This window comes from Diabrotica virgifera, chromosome 8, assembly GCF_917563875.1.
Source record: "Diabrotica virgifera virgifera chromosome 8, PGI_DIABVI_V3a".
Lineage (NCBI taxonomy): Eukaryota > Metazoa > Arthropoda > Insecta > Coleoptera > Chrysomelidae > Diabrotica > Diabrotica virgifera.
This window is the reverse complement of record NC_065450.1, coordinates 134025565-134047684: the sequence shown is the minus strand read 5'-3', so window position 1 is coordinate 134047684 and position 22120 is coordinate 134025565. Positions and strand designations below refer to the sequence as shown.

Sequence of the window (22120 nt, the reverse complement as noted above, 5' to 3'; positions counted from 1 at the left end):
TTCGTATTGGCCGACTTTATTTTATTTAATTTGTTATAAATTAAACAATTACTTACATAAAATATTGTATGACATATTAATTTAATATTGAGTTTTATCACATTCTGAGACAGATTCACAAATAAAATACTGATCCCAATGACAATTCATATCGTTCCAAGCATTGTTCCCTTTAAAGTAATCGAATACCAAACAGTTTTCCTCCGATTTTTGATCAGGAGTTTTGCCAGAAGGTTCCCCAGCGCCCCAATTGGTGTATGATATACGTTGGCCTGTTGATAACCAAACCCATTGATCGTCTCCAACTAGTTTTGTACCAGACGTCCAGTATAATCCTGTTAAAGTACCTAAAAAAATAAACGATTATAGAAAAATTTATTAAGAAAAAAATAAAACGCATTAAATACAAATATAATAATAGTCCATTGAAATGTAACATTTTTTAGGCCATAGCTTGCATTTGTTAGAGGAGTCAATTTTATTTTTTTTAATGTGTAGGAGAGGTCAGTAGAAGCTTAGGTTCGAGTTTTCGGGGTCGCCACCCTTGTCCCCGGCCGCCATCTTGGAAATGGGGCCAAAGGTAAACTACCTTTCGCGCTGTATCTCGTAAATTACCAACCCTACAGAAAATTTAGAAAATTTAGAAAAAACATAAATTGTAGAAAATTAAATTCTCTACGATTTTGTTTCTATTACTTTTTATCGTCAAGGGACCAACAAAAAAAATATAAACAAAAATAAGAGAAAATTTTGTAACAAGTTTCCTTTTGGAGGGTATAACTTTTTTTTCGTTCCGCTATAAACTTGTTTAATTGTATTTATTTCTAGGTTTTACAGCGCTCAAAACTTTAACAGATTCTCGAATGTTCATAGGAATACAATAAAAACAAAATGTTAGGCTTCTTTTTTATCTATATATTTATTTATTATGATTTTAAGATTCCTATGCTATTATTTATACTATTTTTACCCTTTTCCCCGCCACATATGAGGCAGAGTCTGGAGGCACGTTTTTTGTGTGGTATCCCCAATAAGCCTAATCCACAGAAAATTTCTGGACATAATAATGTTATTTATTATTATATGTTGAAAAAGATCTACCATAGTTATTATTTTTTCATTTTTTTACATTATCCAGGCTGTGAGTATGAATCAGTATTCGAGGTGAATTTTTCTGGTATGATGAGAGTGATTAGAGATTAATACCAAAAAGACCAAATTCATGATCATCTCCAGAAACTTGGATGCATTTGAAAACTCCACCATAACACTGAATACTAAGTCCATTGAGAGAGTGAGCAAATTCAAATACCTAGGAACGTGGCTTTTTGAAGACTGGACATCGGACAGGGAAGTAAAATGTCGCATTGAGCAAGCTCGACAAGCTTTCGTAAAATTCAGGAAAGTACTGACCTGCTCAGAGTTCGACCTTACACTGAGACCAAGGTTTACTAAATGCTACGTGTGGTCGGTGCTGCTATATGGCATAGAGGGCTGGACACTCAAAACGAGGGATATAAACAGATTAGAAGCCTTCGAAATGTGGCTTTATCGCCGTATCCTAAAGATACCATGGACGGCGAAAGTCACAAATATGGATGTACTTAAAAGAATCAACCAAGAACGTCAGCTTTTCGAAAACATCAAGAAAAGAAAAACGGCGTATTTGGGTCACATCATGCGAAACGAAAAATATCAGTTCCTTCAACTTATAATCCAGGGTAAAATTTAAGGCAAGAGAGGAATAGGACGCAAGAAAATGTCCTGGCTCCGAAACATAAGGCAATGGACAGGGATTAACGACATACAATCTCTGATATACATTGCAAGAAACAGAGAGTTAATGGAAAATGTGATCTCCAACATGCATTAGTGGATTTGCATTTGAAGAAGAAGAAGAATGAGAGTTAGCGTTGGCGTCATTGTCGGTTATTTATCTTGAAATTAATTTTCTTCAATAATAATTAATCTAACAATAAAACACTGAAAACGTTTGTTTTCGATTCTTCCACAAAATTTATTAAAATACTAGGTGACTACAGCTCGCTCACTGAGTTCTATAGTGGCATAACCGCAAAAATGAAGTTCTGAGATAATTGACTATGAAGTTTAGTGACATCATAAAATACCATTCAAAATTACAATTTATGGATGAGAAGTCGACAGAAGAAACCAAATACTTGTCAATGAATGGTTAGATATTACATTTTTTCCCATTGTATGAATTTCGAGAACTTTGATATAAATATGCCAGTATTGAATTCAAGTTTTATAGTGTTTTGGCAAAGATGGTCAGTCGTAAGTAGTGGCTTAAAGAGTTCATAAAATAAACGTTTTTATTTTTTAATTTGTTGATCATGTTTTTATTCGAACTAAAGATATACCTACTATATGAACACAACAATATTTCTCTTGCTCATAACTAAAAAAGAATTTTAAAATGATTATCATTTATAGAAAAACCTTGTTTATAGAAACAAGAATAAAAACGTGGAATGTAAGTTGATCTAAAATTTACTGTAACTTTTTAGACGAGGGCATTTAGCACAAAATAAATAAATTTTTAAATACAGCAAATAGAGACTTGCAGTTTTTTGCATTATGTTCAGGATGACGTAAGGAAAAAAGTCTACTATTCAAAAATGGGTAGAAATGCATAATTGCACTGTAAAGTGCATAAAATGCATCCAAAATTGCATAAATATAAAAATGAAGTCAAAATCAGTGTACTAAGGAACACAATTTATTATTTGGGAGTTTTTGGGGTCATTGAATACGATTACGCAATCAGAACTGACACCCGGATCACCTGGTGCCCAAGGTCAGTGCAAGAGATGTCATCTTCTGGAGTTTCGATGGTTTTCGGCATTAAATCGATGCAAACGGATTACTCACGGGTTTTAGGGTTCACTAAGTACTAATATGTCATCAGAACTGACCTCCGGAGTACATGGTGCCCAGGGTCGCTGCTAAGGTACGTCATCTTTTGGAGTTTCGAGGGATTTCGGCACTAAATTGATGCAACTGGACTATTTCGGGGGGTTTTTAAAGTGGTTAAACACGAATATGCCATCAGAACAGACCTCTGGATCACCTGGTGCCCAAGGTCACTGCAAAGGACGTCATCTTCTGGACTTTCGGTATTAAATTGATGCAAACGGATTACTCGGGGGTTTTTGAGGTCGTCAAACACGAATATGCCATCAGAATAGACCACCGGATTACCTGGTGCCCAAGGTCACAGCAAGGGACGTCATCTTCTGGAGTTTCGAGTGCTTTTGGTATTAAATTGATGCAAACGGATTACTTTCGGGTTTCTGGGTTCGCTAAACACGAACATGCCATCAGAATTGAATTTAGGAGTACCTGGTGCCAAGAATCGCTACTAAGGCACGTAATCTTCTGGAGTTTGGGTGTTTTCGGCATTAAATTGATGTAAACGGATTACTCACGGGTTTTTTGGAGTCTCTAAACACGAATATGCCATCAGAACCGACCCCCTGTGTACCTGGGGCCCAAGGTCACTGCAAAGGACGTCCTCTTCTGGAGTTTTGAGCGATTTTGGCATTAAATTGATAATAATGGATTACTCGGGGGTTTTTGTGGTGATAGACACGAATATGCCATCAGAACAGACCACCGGATCACCTGGTGCCCAAGATCACTGCAAGGGACGTCATCTTCTGAGGTTTCGAAGGATTTCGGTATTAAATTGATGAAAATGGATTACTTACGGGTTTTGGGGTCGCTAAACACGAATATGCCATCATAAAACTCCACAAGATGACGTCCCTTGCAGTGACACTGGACACTAGGTACTCGGTGGGTCTGTTCTAATCGCATATTCGGGTTTAGCGACCTCAAAAACTCCCCGAGTAATCCATTTGCATCCATTTTATGCCGAAAACCCTCGAAACTCCAAAAGATGACGTGCCCTAGTAGCGATCCTGGTCACCAGATACTCCGTAGTTCAATTCTGATATCATATTCGTGTTTAGCAACCCCCAAAACACGTAAATAATTCATTTGCATCAATTTAATACCGAAAGCCCCCGAAACTCCAGAAGATGACGTCCCTTGCAGTGAGCTTGGGCTCCAGGTACAAAGGGAGTCGGTGTTGATGGCATATTCGTGTTTAGCGACCTCAAAAACCCGTAAGTAATCCATTTGCATCGATTTAATGCCGAAAACCATCGAAACTCCAGAAGATGACGTACCTTACAGTGACCTTGGGCACCAGGTGATTTTAAGGTCTATCCGTGTGACATCTTCTTGTTTAACCACCACAAAAACACAGAGTAGTCCAGTTACACCAATTTAGTGCCGAAATCCCTCAAAACTCCAGAAGACGACGTGCCTTAGTAGCGACCCTGGGCACCAGGTACTCCGGAGGTCAATTCTGATATTATATTCGTATTTATCAACCCCTAAAACGCTTTAGTAATCCGTTTGCATCGATTTAATGCCGAAAACCATCGAAACTGCAGAAGATGACGTCTCTTGCCGTGACCTTGGGTACCAGGTTATCCGGGGATCAATTCTGATAGCGTAATCGTATTCAGTGACCCCAAAAACCCCCCAAATAATAAATTTTGTTCCTTAATATATTGATTTTGACTTTATGTTTTATATTTATGCAATTTTGGATGCATTTTATGCACTTTACAGTGCAATTATGCATTTCCACCCATTTTTGAATAGTAGACTTTTCCCTGACGTCATCCTAAACATAATGCAAAAAACTGCAAGTCTCTAGATGCTGTATTTAAAAATTTATTTATTCGGGTATTTTTAGTGCTAAATGCCCTGGTCTATTTATTAATTGCATTGAATCGAATAAGATACATTCGATCTTCATACTTTTTTCTGGTGATTGGAATTTTATTTTGATAGATACTATTAATTTCAATGTCTTTAAAAGAGAATATTTTGTTAGGATTTATGGTTCGTATTTCTTTGAATAAGTTGACCATTTTAAAATAAAATTCGTTAAAGGATGTTTTATACAGGAAAATGCTATGATTATCCTTTTCGACTTTCAGTATTGAAACATCACTTAACAAAGATTTCTTCCTAAAGACCTAAAGTAATACATAAAGTTGAAGTGAAAAAACTTTGCACACCCTCACTTTTGTACCGTTTAACAAAATAAAAAGCATTGTTATTGGTTCTTCCACCACTCTGCTACGTTAACCTGTTCCATCAATGCCATTATAATGTAGTTTAGCTCCTTGGAAATGTCTCCTAAATCCCAGTATAACTTAAAAACGCTCGTCTCTCTTCTTCTGTGGATTTCCGGTACATGCTTGCCTGCATTTTGTAATGTCACACGGATCTTTATTTGATCTGGCTGGAACGTCTACCTTCCTGTTGTACATTTGATAAGATTGTCCAGAGTTTCGGAGGTGTTTAATTCGGTTTTGTATCCACTTCTTACATTCTTCTTTTAGTTCCATTCTAAGTGAAATATAAGATAAAGTAAACCTATACTGACACAATTTTGTTCTTTCATGGCACAAAGAAAATATTTGAATTATAAGATATTTTGATTGAAGGTTATAAAAATTATAAAATGGCATAACATTAGTTTTATTAAAATGTGCCGGTATTCCACGTAGAAGCAACACAAACATTTTGTAAAGTCAACGGCTTATTAAATATGGGACGGTATAGTGCTGCCGCTCGAGCGAAATGGAGGGAAATATGCACGTGGTACAACTATCTAGGGCAGTGGTTCCCAACCTTTTATGTCTGGCGACCCACCTTCTGATCTCTCACCCAAGGACTAGCGCAATTTCCAGGTTGTGCACGATCATTACAAGATACTCGGCTACTGTAAGCGCCACGCCGCGACCCACCAGAAATTCGTTCGCGATTCACTAGTGGTTCGCGACCCACCGGTTGGGAAACGCTGATCTAGGGGATTCTATGCAGGCTACCTTTATGCCAGTTTCGTTCAATTATAAAGTGAAATTTCGTGATTTTTAAGAAATGGTTATCACCAAACACCATTTTCTGAAAATGTGCCACTATAGAACTCAGTGAGCGAGCTGTCTCGGCAGAGTGCCTTTCTCAAGTGATTTATTTTACCTTACTATGTGTTTGCATTTTAAAGTCTTTAACTGAAGAGGTTTAGGAGTGGGCAGCTGTTTGTCTCAAGTTGGACATTCAGAATTATATCTGTGTTTTTCAATTTATTAATTTCCATAGATTCTAATAAAGATACCTTAAGGCCTTATTTTGAATACTAAGAATTTGAAACTGTTCATTAAAAGAATGATTATGACCTAGAAGATGAAGTTTCGCTGTTTTGACTTCTGAGTGATATCAAAAAATCAAAAGCCGATAAAATTAAAAAAACTCAACTGCATTACCTACCTCGAGAAACTCATAAGTTAATAAAATATGTTTTAATTTTTTGTTTACCATTATCCAATGAGGAGTTCTGATGTCCACCGCAACATTCATGGTTTTTTGAGGTGTCTTTAAAAATTTGCCACCGTTGGCCTATTTTTCAATATTTTTCCTTGAATTTTATCTTGAATAATCTATGAATTGTACTGAATATGCTTGTTTAATTTAAAAATAAAATAATTCTACCATACTTTAAAAAAGTGCTTGAAATATTGATTTAAACCTCTACGGTCCCGCCTTAAGGATAGCTATGACACGATTTTGGTAGGCAACCCATGCAAGTGGTATTTTTCTATGTATGAAATTTAATAAAAAAACGTTTCATCCGGAAAGCAGATGAGTGCAGGTCGACCTATGTATATTCGGATCTTAGGCTATTATTTATTATTTAACCAAATGATGTAACTGATGACCTTCGTCGTCTATACAATGATAAACGTTTATTCGAAATTTTCTTCCACATGCCGAAGCTTACGGAGTGATTCGTTGGCATTCGTTGACAATTTGTTGACGTAATTCTTCTAAAGATACGGATCGTATTTTGTAGATTTTACTTTTAAGGAGTTGCCACAAAAAATCCAGGAGAGACAAATCTGGTGACCGAGGAGGCCATTCGATGCTGCCTTTCTTTCGAATCCAATGCCGTCGAATTTTGCTTTAAGTATTATCGAACAAGTAAAGCATACTGTTTAGTACCGTCGTGTTGAAAAATAAATTGATCTTCATCATATTGTTGATCATTTTCAATAGTATCAGTCAATAAGTAGTCGATAAGGGAAGAAATAAGTACGTCGAATGGTCCCTCCAGTCGATCACCAAAAATACCAGCCCATACATTTAATTTTTGCGGTTGGTGTGTTTGCACCTCGTGGAAAATCCTAGTTTGAATCAGACCAATAAGGGCAACTGAGACGACTTAGAGCCTCTTTTATTAAAAAAATGCAGTCATCGGAGAAAAAAATATTAAAGCTAATTTGTGGATCGATCACTACTCGCTCACTGCTTATTTTACAAAACTATAAACGGCTCTCATAATCATCCCCATTAAGTTCCTGTACTAAGTTTATTTTATATGGATGAAATTTGTTTTTCTTTAAAATGGCGTCGGCGCTAGTTCGATTGATTCAAGCAGTGTTGCCAACCGCATTTCTCTAGATTATCCGATGATCGTTCGAAAAAGATCCGATTTGTCACGAAAAGATATGCTCATAGGCGTAACCAGGGGGTTGGGGGGTTATAACCCCCCGCTATTTGGATGTAGGTACTTTTAGCTCTCTACGCCTAACACCATTACTATTCCATACCTCCCAGAGACCATCCAGTAGTTGTAACCCACCCCCTTAGGACCATCCTGGTTACAACGTTGAATACGTTTAATGTTATTCTTTTATCTGACTACTTATTACAGAATACTTTTTAATCTACTGTATTTTCTGTTTTACCGTTTATTTTAAAAATGTTCGTTTATAAATTGAAATCTGGTATCCTAGGTGATTAATTCATATTATGTACTATTATTATATTGTACGAATTTTGTATTCTTGTAAGTGTTAAATTATCTAAATATTTCATTATTTGGATCTTTTTATTTATTTTTAAGTAAAAAAAAACACTTTTAAATATAATTTTTTTAAAACTACCTAACACTAGGTACTAGAAACATAAATAACAAATAAATCAATATAACTATCTACATTAAGAACGCTGGCGCAAAATTTCTGATCAATGGTTTTTCGAGTCCTGACAAATCTAATAAGTATTTTTGAAAAATTTAAACGCAGAATGAAAGATTACAGTATTACCGAGGGCCGAAAGTTCCTGAAGACTTCTATAATGTTTATTGTAATAAGTTACAGGGGTGAAAAAAAAAAGAGAAAATTGAGTGTGCTATTTAATTTCAAATATCTCATTCAAAAAAATCTTTTTGTTTATTCTAAGTGACATTCTACCCTCGGTAATAATGTAATCTTTCATTCTGCGTTTAAATTTTTTAAAAATATTTATTAGTTTTTTCAGGATTTGAAAAAAAAAATGAATACGTTTAAAAATTATTTATCCAAAATTTTGCGCATACGTAATCTTTTAGCAACTAAAGCATAGATAAAGAATATATTATATAGTACTCAATAGATAGGAAACTGTGTAAGTTATTTCTGGACAATGTGCCACAACGCCACTTGGCGTCGTTAGTCCAGCAAAAGCTTAAAAAAAAGGTTTCTTCTAATTCTTCAAATGCTTATTAATTATGACGATTCACTATAAAAATAAAACAAACGTTGGCGTTGGTTCTTTTTCTACTTTGTTTTTTTTTATAAACATTGATTACATGTATTTAAATTTAGTTGGTTAAACAAGTGGCTATGCTGTAGTTTCTATAAATTATTATAATATAAATATCTAATATGTAGCTTGCCCTTAAAATCCCATAAATAAAATCGGACGGCAGAATCCCTGTTTTTGAAATTTGAATTGGATCAGTATGCCTTAAGTGGAAACATTTGTGAATTCAAATTCTAAACAAAACAATTCGCACAGGTCCCTTTTGTCCCTTCTTATCTGTTGGGTGGAACCAAAGAAAATTAATGTGTTGTTAGAAATATATGAATAAGAAGCGAATTTTTTTAAGTTTATTTTTGTTATTAGTCTTTTGTAAAAGATTGGTAGATACACTGAAAAATATACGCAAATATCCGATTTATTTAAAGATACGGAGAAGATACGACAACTCTCAAAAAGATACGCAAATCGGATAATTATACGCCGATTGGTAACACTGGATTCAAGATACAGCTACTACTTGCCTAGTAAACCAGGGCGCTCAGTACAAAATAAATGGATTTTTAAATACAGCACCTAGAGACTTGTAACTTTTTGCTTGTGTTCAGCATGATGTCAGGAAAAAAGTCTACTATCGAAAAATGGGTGGAAATGCATAGTTACATTTTAAAGTGCATATAATGCATCCAAAAATGCACAAACATGTCAAAATATTTGTATTAAGGGCCAGATTTTGTTACTCGGGGGTTTTTAGGGTCGCTGCAGACGAATACGCCATCAGAACCGATCACCGGAGCACCTGGTACCTAGGTTCACTGCTAAGGCACATCATCTGAAGTTTTCGAGGGTTTTTGGCACTAAATGGATGCACACAGATTGCTCGGGGGGTTTTTGGGGTCGCTGAACAAGAATGCGCCATCAGAACCGACCACCGGTGCACTTGGTTTCCAAAACCCTCAAAACTTCAGAAGATAACATTCCTTAGCAGTGATCTTGGGCATCAGGTAGTCCGGGGGTCGGTTTTGATGGCATATTCGTATTCAGCGACCCCAAAAACCGCCGAGTAATCTATTTGCATGCATTCAAGGGCGAAAACCCTCGAAACTACAGAAATTGACGTGCCCTGACAGCAGTGACACTGGTGACCACGTGCTCCAAAGGTCGGTTTTGATCGGCGTATTCGTGTTCAGCGACTCCAAAAACCTACACAGTAACCTGTGTGCATCAATTTAGTGCCAGTAACCCTCGATCCTCCAGATGACGCATATTACTAGGTACCAGGTGCTTCGGAGGTCAGTTCTGATGGCGTGGTCGTGTTCAGCGACCCCAAAAACCCTCCGAGCAACAATTTGGATGTATTTTATGCACCTTAAAATGCAATTATGCATTTCCACCAATTTTTCTACAGTAGATTTTTTTCACAGATAAAAATCACAGAAAGGGAGTAGGTATAATAATCACGAGCAAATTATCTGCATCGGTAATACAGTTCTTCCCACTCTCAGACCGTATGGCCTTACTCAAACTGAAAGCCAGTCCAGTCAATATCAACATAATTCAGGTTTATGCCCCAACATCGGACTCAACAGAAGAAGATATAGAAATGTTCTACGCAGAACTTAAACAACTGCTTAGTAACGTGAAGAGACATGAAGTAAACCTCATAATGGGCGACTTTAATGCCAAGATAGGGAGAGGTAGAGACGACGATTTAATAGGCCCGTACGGCCTGGGAGAGAGAAATGACCGAGGCGAACGACTATATCAATTTTGCCAAGAGGAAGATATGAAAATATCTAATACCTGGTTCAAGCTACCACCTAGACGCTTATATACATGGAAAGCCCCAGCGGACCGCCCCGAGAGTATAGTTCGAAACCAGATCGATTACATAATGGTTAACAAAAGATTTGGATCATCAATAACTAGAACTTGTACATACCCTGGCGCCGATGTTCCATCAGACCATGTCCTTCTCTTAGCAGAAATAAAAATAAAAATCACTAATATGAGGAGACCTAAACCAGAACCAACAATAGACTATGCTAAACTTAAAGATGAGAATACCAGAAGAGAATTAAGTATGAAATTAAACAAAGCACTAACAAAGAATACAAAAGTAGAACTAGAAAGAGAAGTTAATTTGGATAACACATGGAGAGCCATAGAGGAAACAATGACGGATACAGTTAAAAAAGAATTAGGTTATAAACAAAAAATACAAAAGAAATGTTGGATGACTGACGAAATCCTGGCAATGTTCGAAGAAAGAAGAAAACATAAAAACCAAGGGAACCGAGACAAATATCGAGAACAACAACAACGCATAAGAAGAGAGATAAGAACGGCAAAAAAAGTGGCTAAAGAAAGAGTGTGAGAAAATGGAACAGTTACAAAAACAACATGATGACCACAACCTACATAAGAAACTAAAGGAGGTAGCTGGAATATACAGAAAAAAGAAATTTTCTAACTTAGAAAATGAACAAGGAAAAATGGCACAAGATGATAGAGAGAGGAAACTCATATGGGAAAAATACATCAAAAATCTATTTGCAGACGAGAGGTCTGAGATAGAAGTCGTTCAGGAACAAGTGATAGATATTATCAACCTATCTGGTCCCGAGATCACAATTGAAGAAATTACTAGAGCAATAAATACCTCGAAAGACGGGAAAGCAGTTGGACCTGATAAAATTCCTGTTGAGTCACTCAGATTGTTAGATGAAGAGGGAATTACGATACTCCAAAGATTTTTCAACCAAATCTATATAAAAGGAAAATTCCCTGTCCAATTGCTTGTATCTACCTTTATCCCTTTGCCAAAAAAGAACAACGCAACAAAGTGTCAAGAGCACCGACTGATAAGTCTGATGAGCCATTCTTTAAAAATATTCCTCAAAGTTCTTCACTACAGAATCTCCACAAAATGCGATAAGGTTATTGGTTGCTCACAATTTGGATTTCGAAAAGGCCTTGGTACCAGGGAAGCACTAGTTGCAACCCAAGTGCTAGCTCAGAACTGCTACGATCAAAGGAAAGATGTAATGATGTGCTTTATAGATTATGAAAAAGCCTTCAATCGAGTACAACATCATAAACTCGTACATATACTAAAACAACTCGACATAGATCAAAAAGACATTCGTTGCATAGAGGCTCTTTACTGGAATCAAACAGCTGTCGTCAAGGTGGATAATAAAACAACGCAAGCTCAAAAAATTCTCAGAGGTGTAAGACAGGGATGCATTCTCTCCCCACTACTGTTCAATCTATATTCAGAAAGTATCTTTCAGGAAGCTCTTGAGGAATGCGAAAGCGGCATCAAAGTGAATGGTACCTGGGTCAATAATATACGATATGCGGATGATTCGGTCTTAATAGCAGACAATATAGAAGACCTCCAAAACCTTCTTAATAAAATTGGAGAGCATAGCGAGAAAATGGGACTTAGCATCAACATAAAAAAGACGAAGTTCCTTATAATCAGCCGTCAATTATGTCAACATCAAAATGCAAGACTAGCATATAACAACCAAGATGTAGAGCGCGTAAGAAAGTTTAAGTACCTGGGAACCTGGCTATGTGAAGACTGGATGTCGGATATGGAAATTAAATGTCGAATAGAAAGAGCCAGAAGTGCATTCATGAAATTCAGAAACGTCTTTACGAACTCTGACTTTGACCTAAACCTAAGATTAAGATTCACAAAATGCTACATATGGTCGGTGCTCCTATATGGCATGGAAGGATGGACTTTAAAAATAAACACAATGAATAAGCTAGAGGCATTTGAGATGTGGATCTATCGACGAATCCTTAAAGTTCCCTGGACCGCAAGAAATGAAGAAATCCTGAGAATAATTGGTACAGAACGACAACTGATGTGCACAATTAAACAGAGAAAAACGGCATACCTGGAACACATAATTAGAAATGAAAGATATCAGTTTCTCAAACCTTAATTGAAGGAAAGATCGAAGGAAGAAGGGGAGTGGGCAGGAAGAAAATGTCATGGCTCCGTAATGTCAAACAATGGACAGGACTAAAAAACATAGGAGACCTAATACATACTGCAAGGGATAGAGAAAAATGGTCAAACGTGATCGCGAACATCCATTAGTGGATTGCATAAGAAGAAGAAGAAGAAGACTTTTTTCCTGAGATTATTCTGAACACAATGCAAAAAGTGGCAAGTCTCTAGGCGCTGTATTTAAAAATCGATTTATTCGGGTGTTTTTAGTGCTAAATGACTTGATTTATAGCACTTAACATGAAATCTAGATCAACATGTCCTAATACCGCAATCTCATTAGGTTCATTATCTACAGTCACTTCAGTTTCTCGTTTTTTATTACCTACATTTTCACTTTCCTAAACGAAATGATATCCATGGTAATGAGGGTGGCAGATGTGACAAAAAAAAAACAAAAGCTGTGTCGAGAAATAAATTTAAATGTAAAGCATTGGCATACTAAATTAACTAATTAAGCAGGAAAATAATATTTAAAGTTTAAAGGTCTTGTTAAATAAATATAATAAAGCATTGGACAGAATTTAAAAATTTAAAGACTAATTTACCTATAGCAAGGGCTTTAATTAAATTCTCGCAAAGCGTTCGACAGAGTCAAGTGACAACACATATGGTAGATATTAAAAGAAGTAGGCGCACCACAATACATAATTAATTTCGCTTGTAACTGAACTATACAAATATACTACTGAAAGAGTTAAAGGGTTCTCAAACGAATTCCATCCAGAACAAGCTACCAGATAAGGATGTAAACTGTTCTACAATATATATGGGGATTATATTATAAGAGGAGTGCTTGAAGGATCGGAAAAGGGCATCTGAATAAATGCGCCGAAAAATAACCCACGTTTGGCAGATGACACAGCCCTCCATGCAAATAGTCAAGAAGAATTAATTGATCTCACACGACTGGTTGAAGACGAAAGTCAAATATTTGGCCTACAGTTAAACATATCAAAGACAACGATCATGATATGTTACATATCAATCATCCACGATAACCACGATTGACCTGTTTAAGACTATGAGCTCATACTTTAACCTGTATCATTGCTCACAAACACAGAGTCATTACAGGAAGAAATAAAACTTAGATGTGATCTAGCAAAAGCCGTCATAGGAAAGATGGCCAAAATATGGAAGGACTTCAAATTTTACAAACTTTAGAAAATGAGGTTGATCAACTGCATTTCTAATGCGGACATACGCATGTGAATCTTGGACGCTAACACAAGGAAAAAAGAAGAAATATAGATGCCATTGAAATATTCTGCTAGAGAAGAATGAGAGTTATGAGAGCATACATATAAAACACGGAATGCCTTATCATCCAAGGAAAGGTAAAAGGCCGAAGATCACCTAAACTATAAAATTTTATCAAATACTTGTTTTGAATCAAAATAACTTGTTATAATGTCATATAATGACATTTTTGAGTCCCTTCTATTAAAATATTATGTTTTTCATTGATACTTTACGACAGAAAATGCAAATTTGTTTAAATAAACACCAAATCACTGTAAAATCGCATAAAATAACATTTTGAGAAAAAAGAAGAAGATTTTTGACTTTAAATATCTTATTTTTACGTCCGGCAGAAGCTATATACCAATTTTCAGACAAATCGGAGATCCAAAATTTTTTGCCTGAGTGATTTGACATGGAATGTACCTTAACTGTCTAGCAACAATATTATTACATCGATATTGTCAATGGATAAGGCTACAACGTGGTAAAAAATCACTTAAATCGAACAACAGGTTTAGGAAATTCAAAACATCAAAAATGACCAAATTTTTAGTGGATCGATTTTTTTGCACCGCAAATTTTTTTCATTGATACTTCACAATAGAAAATGCAAATTTGTTTAATTAAACACCAAATCACTGTAAAATCGCATAAAATAACATTTTGAGAAAAAAAGAAGAAGAAGAAGACTTTTTGACCTTAAATATCTTATTTTTACGTCCCGCAGAAGCTATACAGCAAGTTTCAGAAAAATCGGATATCCAAAAGTTTTTGCCTGAGTGATTTGACATGGAATGTACCGTAGACTACCATACGAATTATCCAGAAAACGTCACCAACTCCATGGAAGTTTCGGCGGTTTTGTGAATTCGTTTATCAAGCACGTAAACTTCTAAAAATCTGTTAATTGTGTGACAAAATTTAATATAATTATCTATTATTATTATTTTTACGAAAACAATATATAATCACAGATAAACTTGTTTTTTTAATATTAATTGTATATACTATAATATCATTTACTTTTAATGGGTCAATGATCCGAGTTGTTCTCCGAGAAAAAAAATATTAAATTAAATTTATTTATACATAACAAAATCGTATTTAGATAAAGTAGCACAGACAATGCGGCAACAGTTAATAGTTTTTCGATATGAAAATTTCATAAAACTAATTATTTATTTTAAACATCTTTTTTGTGTGCCATTCTTGTTTTCAGCCATTGGGTATCCATATGTTAGCAAGCGGCTGGAATGCTTCTCGCTCGAATAGGAACCTAACCCGAATAGGAACCGTATAGCAGCAGGTCATTTAGGGATTTCGATAACCATTGCGAGAAATAGCGCAAAATTACTAGTGACCTGGGCCCAGAGCGCGGTACTGATTACCGACAGTACTTTGAGGCTTTCGAAATGTGGTGCTATAGAAGAATTTTAAAAGTTTCCTGGGTGGAGAAGATTCGAAACTCCATAATACTAGTCTCAGCCAGACTACTGCGATAATGAGAGGTCCCAAATATAGGTTGCTGCAAAATATTATGCAATGAAAAATAGCCGGCAAACGCAGTCCAGGACGAAGAATAACCTCATGGTTGAAGAACTTGCGAGATTGGTATAGTGTTGATACAATCATGCTATTTAGGGTGACAGTAAATAAAATTAAGATAGCTATGATGGTAACCAACGTTCTGAAAGGACATGGCACATGAAGAAGAAGACTTAAGTACACAACCCAGCAAACAGACTTGAGCCCAATTACGTGATAATTACGTTAAATTTACGGCAAATTTCAACGAATACGTAACTCGGTGATTTATGACGGGAAAAAAACGTATTTCAGTGCCAAATCATTCACCTATATATTTGTGCTTTCTTTATACATGTTTGACATTAGAATAATATAAAATCATAATGACGAATATAGTACATGTTTTTTATAATATTTGTGAATTTTGGTTACATCGCAAAGGTACGTTTATTTCACGTAATAATCACGAAACAGAAATAACTTCCTTTGGTTAAATTTTGAGAAATATTTTGGAAACAAAAATTTTACAACGCTGTTGGTTAAATACGTATCGCTTGAATTTTACTCATTGTATTTTATGGACGTCGAAAAATTAGATGTATTTCACGTAAAAGTAATGTAAATAATACCAAAATTTAAACAAAAAGTTTATGATTTCGCTTTTAAGATCATTTAGCATAACTGTTTCAACCTTGATTTGAAGCTATTTTTTTCTTTAAAAATATCCCAGGAGCTAAAATGATGTTGAGTCTTATTTTCAAACCGCGCGGTGATGAAGTACTACCAAACCTTTCTCCTCCTTTAAATACCATCACGTGACTAACATAGTTGGTTCGAAAACTAAATTAATCGATTTATCGAATAATAGATACGTTTCGATAGGATTATTTTTTTATATTATTCTGGTATTGAAATAGATTTTTAGTAAGACCAATTAGTTAATAGTAGAAGAAATTTAAAAACAAAAAGAAAATTCGTAATACTAATTTAAGGTAAGTAGAAAAGTTTAACTATAATTTAAAAATAATCGATTTTTATAATCGATGATCATTACCTCTAACATCAGCTTCTCTGGCTTCTCACATTTCTCACAACAAAAAGTGAAACGTGAAGAGCTTTATTTCCCTCGTTTTATTTTAGGCGCGTTTATTTATAGTATAATGTCTTTCGTATTAACGTTTACCCCACTGCTCGAGGGTTGAAGTGCCATGATGCAATTAGAAAAAACAAGAAAGTGTCGAAGTGTCCTCCTCGAAATAAAAAGTGACCTGTGTTGTGTTTTGTGTTGGCAAATTTTTTAATGTGTCTTTAGGTCGGTATTTTTTGGTTCATTATCTTATATAATAATTATACAGGACAAATGTTTTAAAGTCTCTAAATTCTACTAAATAAATACATTGTTAATACTTTATATGCTTGTTTTATTTATATCATATGGATAATAATTACGTGATTCATAAGTTAATTAAGGTCGAATTATTTACGTGAACCGATGGCGTATCTTTCACGTGAATACTAATATATACATTTCCTAAAAGATACGTTAATCAACACGTATTTGCAACGTGAATTTCCCGAAAGATTTTATTGCTATTTAAGGTAAATAACACGTATATTGAAGACGAGTTATTCACGTAATTTAAAGACGTATTTTCAATGTGACATTCCAACCAAATTTTCACGTGAAATTCACGTAAACATTTTACGTATATTGGTGACAAATGTACCCAAAATTCACGTAATTAACACGTCGGTCTGTTTGCTGGGAAATCGTTTACTTAATACTTAGTATTTAAATTTAGTGTTTTTAAGTACTACTTAACTGAAATACTTAAGTACTTATTTATTCTTGGTACTGGTACTTATACTTAGTTTCACTTTAAATAAGTTCTGGTATTAAAGACTTCAGTACTTTTTGTCGGTACTTACAACAGCTCTGGACCTGGCTATGTTCAAAGAAAAAATGCCTTCAGTGTAAACCGTCGCAGATGAAACCAGTTGAAAAAATGTGAAAATCCACTGTAGAAAAGCCTTGGCACACTGTCTCAATTGGTTTTATTGGACCATGCCCAAGATCTACATAGGCGAGAATCTTCTTGAGAGCTATCCAAGATCTGTTTACGAATTGACCGACAAAGACCACCGTTGTAGGCTACACGCCACAAAAAAACTATGCTATATATTTTTTTCCAAAGAGAAGGAGGTGTTACGTTATCGCTTCTAGCTTGCGCCGCCGACGTGCCGTCACTTAGTAAACATACACTTTCTCTTTACTTTCTACTACAACCGATGCTCGTCAAAAGATGTGATGGATCACCGGCAAGGATATAAAAGGAGCTTCGCCACAACAAAAGGCGAGTTCTGCCGGAGAATCAATCTGGTACTTCTTCGGTCAAAGGGTATTGACTAGAGGCAAATCATCCCTGCTAAAGGATTGACTTAGTAGCCTTCCAAAACGGGCTCTTAAAGTATTGATTGAAGTCCAAACCATCCTGTAGCGGCGATTAAGTATTGATTAATCGCTATGCCGTTCCTTAGCGGATCGAGTATTGACTGATCCGTCCCATTTCTAATTCTATACCAGCGCCGCACAGTGTTCAAAATTGGTCAAAACGTGATCGAAACTAAATTTGTTTAAACTGTAAAAGTGATCCGGCTGAAAACTTGGAATATTTGAGATATTATACCGTATAACGAGTATATTATAACAGGGGTCGTTTTTTTTAGTTTTCATCCCTTCATTAGGGGGTGAATTACTTAAAAAATATCGTTATACAGGGTGTTTCATTAAGAATGTCCAATTTGATTTGTAGATTCTAGACCTCAAAATATTAGGATTTAACCCAAATCACTTAAATAAAATGTGGCTCGTTACAGAGTTACAGGGTGTTTTATTTAAAAATTTAAAAAATATTTTTGCTCATTGGTTTAAAACTATTTGACGTATCCTTTTCATACTTGGCAAAAAGTGTGGGTACTGTACATCCTATAAAATTATGTTAAACAATCGTTTCTGCCTATTACCAGAGGCGTACGACAGGGGACAGTGAATGGTTGAGCCTTCCCAAATTCTACGCTACTGGCGGAAATGCCATTTTAGCACAATTTTTCGATTCTACAATACTATCTATGTAAATAACATACACTTCATTCGCAACGATAAAGTCATCAGTTTTCGAGATATTTGAAGTTAAACATGTAACGGCACAGATATTTAATTAATGTATTGTGCCGCTTAATTTTAAACTTCAAGTATCTCTATTACCAATGATTTTGTCGTTAAGAATGAAAAGTATATTATTCATTATTAATGATAAAATCATAAGTTTTCGAGATATTTTAAAATTAAGCGACACAATACATTATTCAAAATGTCTGTGTCGTTACTTGTTTAAGTTCAAATATCTCGAAAACGAATAATTTTATCGTTAGGTGTGAGGAGTATGTTATTTACATAGCGAGTATTGAAGAATAGAAAAATTGCGCTAAAATGGAAATTCCGCCAATGGAGTACGAATGGGAAAGGGTCAACCCCTCACTGTCCCCTATCTCGTACGCCTCTGGGACTAACTAGAAACGGTTATTTAACATAATTTCATAGGGTGTATAGTACCTACACTGCCTGTCAAGTATGAAAAGGATACGTAGAATAGTTTTAAAATACTGAGCATAGTTTTTAAATTTTTAAATAACACACTCTGTAACTCTGTAAGGAGCCATATTTTATTTAAGTGATTTTGGTTAAATCTTAATATTTCGAGGTCTAGAATCTACAACTCAGACATTGGACATTCTTAATGAAACACCCTGCATATATATTTTTAACAGTGTTATGAGTGGTAAGAAATACTCAATACTTTTAGAAAAAAACACAGTATTATTGGTACACCCGGTATACAATGACATCTTACCCGTCTAGCAACAATATTATTACGGAGATATTGTTAAAGAATAAGGCTATAACATATTAAATAACTTAAACCGGACAAGAGGTTTAGAAAATTCGAGACATCAAAAATGTCCCATTTTATAGGTGGTGCGTTAATTTTGCTGCTTAGTGTATTAATATACACGGATTATGCGGCAGATTATGACGGAAGCTCGAAACAAATGAGAAGCGTTGAAAAACCCTATAACGTATCTGCGCGTAGAGCTAACAATTTTTGATGAATTCGCGCACATTTACATTTACATTCACTCCAAATCCCAACATTTTTCCCAATCGCGCCTAAAGAAATATAACTTCAATAAATTGTTAATATAGCTATTTATAAAACTAATGTACAATATATTCTCTATTAAGCAAAAACACTACTTCATCAAAACTAAAATCTCTTTTCGCAACCCCAACAAATATCATGTGTTTGACATACATACAATACGTACGAATGCAATTAATTCAGACTAAACGCGCGCAGCGCTCGATGCAATGCGCCATGTACTCATTTGCGCAGTTTTCCGCAGTTTGTGTTATATATTTTTTTATTCCTTACATTGTATTCTTTCATCTAGTGAAGGATTTAACGTGGCACAAGATGGCACAATAAACGTAATACGCTTTCAAAGATTAATTTTATCAAAAATTGTATAGGTTTTTAGACAGCCGATTATATCAAAATTATAATCACCTTTCCGTGAAGCTAACTATATCATTTTAATCTTTAAAGTATGTATTTTTATCTCCAATAATTACTTTTACATTAGCTATCCACACAAAGGAAGTAATAATCAAAGTAAAAGTCATATTCTGAGGATTTAAATTTGATGTATAAAATTATATTGAATTTTGTACTTTTGATCATTAATACATCTGGCATTAACAAACTTAAAAAATCAATTTTTGCTGAAAAGTTGCATCATGAGTAGTACAAACAAACCCCTTAATTTCGGCATTCTCAGATTTATTTTTTTTTACTTTCGATCACGTTTCCTTCAATTTTGAACACTGTGCGCCGGACCATTCGTTATCCCTGATGTGTCTGTTAAATAGCGCATCGTCTTGTCACTTCAATTAACTGTACTTATTATTCGCAGGTAATCAAAATATTAAAGAAATGATAGTAAAGGGAAATCAGGTGATAGGGCCCTGAATTCGGTACTGTGGGAAGAAAATATATGTAAGAACAGAAAATAAAAACGAATTTACAATACAATATTAAAACCGGTGTTTTTGGAGAAGGTTAGCAAGAAGATCTAGACTAAAACATAATATAAAAAATGACGATATTAGACAACAAATGGAAATAGAAAGAACAATTGTAGATGACATTGAAAAACAACAGCTAGTATGGTACGGACACGTAAGACGAATGAATGAAAGGAGAATCCCCAAAAAAAGTGTTAGAATGAACCACCACAGAAAAACGAAAACGAGGAAGACCAGCAACTACATGGATAAAGGGCATCTCCAAGACGATCTCGGAAAGAATTCTAAGAGAGGAAGACTGCCATAATAGAAAGGAGTGGCGATTAGGAACGGAAAGGCGTAGTACGCTATAAAACCGGTTTAATATACAGTGTGTTCTAACCAGTGCCGCGTCAGCACGTGGTAGAGCCTGTGTGCAAAACATTTAATGGCGTCCAAAATGACCAATTATTTATTGAAACCAAAAAAATAACTGAATATTCTTACACATGGAACAGGAAAATAAAGTAAGTTATAAAAATTAAATAAAAATAAATCTTTGGCTTGGCTTAACAGCATAAAAACTTAAAGATATAGGTCGAAAACATGAAATACTTAGCTATTTTATAAAAAATTAACTTTTCGCGTTATGGTGAATATGTATCAATTTGATTTAGTACTGACGACTCTATAGAGATAATAGATTTTGTAACTGCCCTTGACTGATGGTCGATCTTACATAATTTTTTAAGTTCCAGTTTATAAAAAGATCGTTCAGCAGTGGCATCAGATATGGGCAGATTGAGCAGAATGCGAAGAGCTATTGTTAAATTTGGTTATAAACTGCATAGCAGTAAATTGGTTTAAAAATATAAAATCTTAAAATTTTACAAATATCATTATTTAATTCTTTTAACAAAGGCTGAAGCTGTATAATTTCTTCAAACAAATCGTCTTTCCCTATATCTAGATGATCATTAAATCTCATTTTTACAAATTTCTACACAAAAGTTTTAATTGTGAGTTTTCTGTACTATCGTTCGAATTATATAAAAATTTGAAAGAATCAACATGATTTTCCAATATGAAAAATCTTTAATTTACTAAAATTGGTCGAGAACACAATAAAAAGCAATGAACTTGGTTATTTTGTATGGTATTTTTAAAGACAAAATCGGTTCGTCTTTATATTCGTAACCGAACTGTCTGCTTTTATCAGCCGTAACTGTGTGACTGGTTGACTGGTCTCTCTTCAGTTTCATTTGCTGTAGTAATATCATTAAATTTGCTATCTCTCCGAACCTAGAGCAAGAATTGTTTTAAGGATGTAGGCGCAAAATTGAGCTTCAGCTTGTTTTAAATGAATTCATTTTTTATCGGAAGGGAATATTTTTATGGGACTCATTATAATTAGAAGGACAAATTAAATGAACAGCTATTATACAGAGTGTCCCAAAAGTAGTGGAACGGTCGAATATTTCGCGAACTAAACATCG

General features: G+C 34.9%; 1 protein-coding gene across 1 annotated transcript in view; it reads right to left on the bottom strand.

The window, feature by feature from the left end:
• The window catches only part of LOC126890661 (C-type lectin 37Db-like), a 49508-nt gene continuing 27388 nt past the window's right edge, over window positions 1-22120 (bottom strand). Inside the window, exon 3 of the mRNA XM_050659779.1 lies at window positions 1-347. Coding sequence (XP_050515736.1) covers window positions 82-347 — 266 coding nt within the window. The 3' untranslated portion in view covers window positions 1-81. The remainder of the gene's footprint in view (window positions 348-22120) is intronic.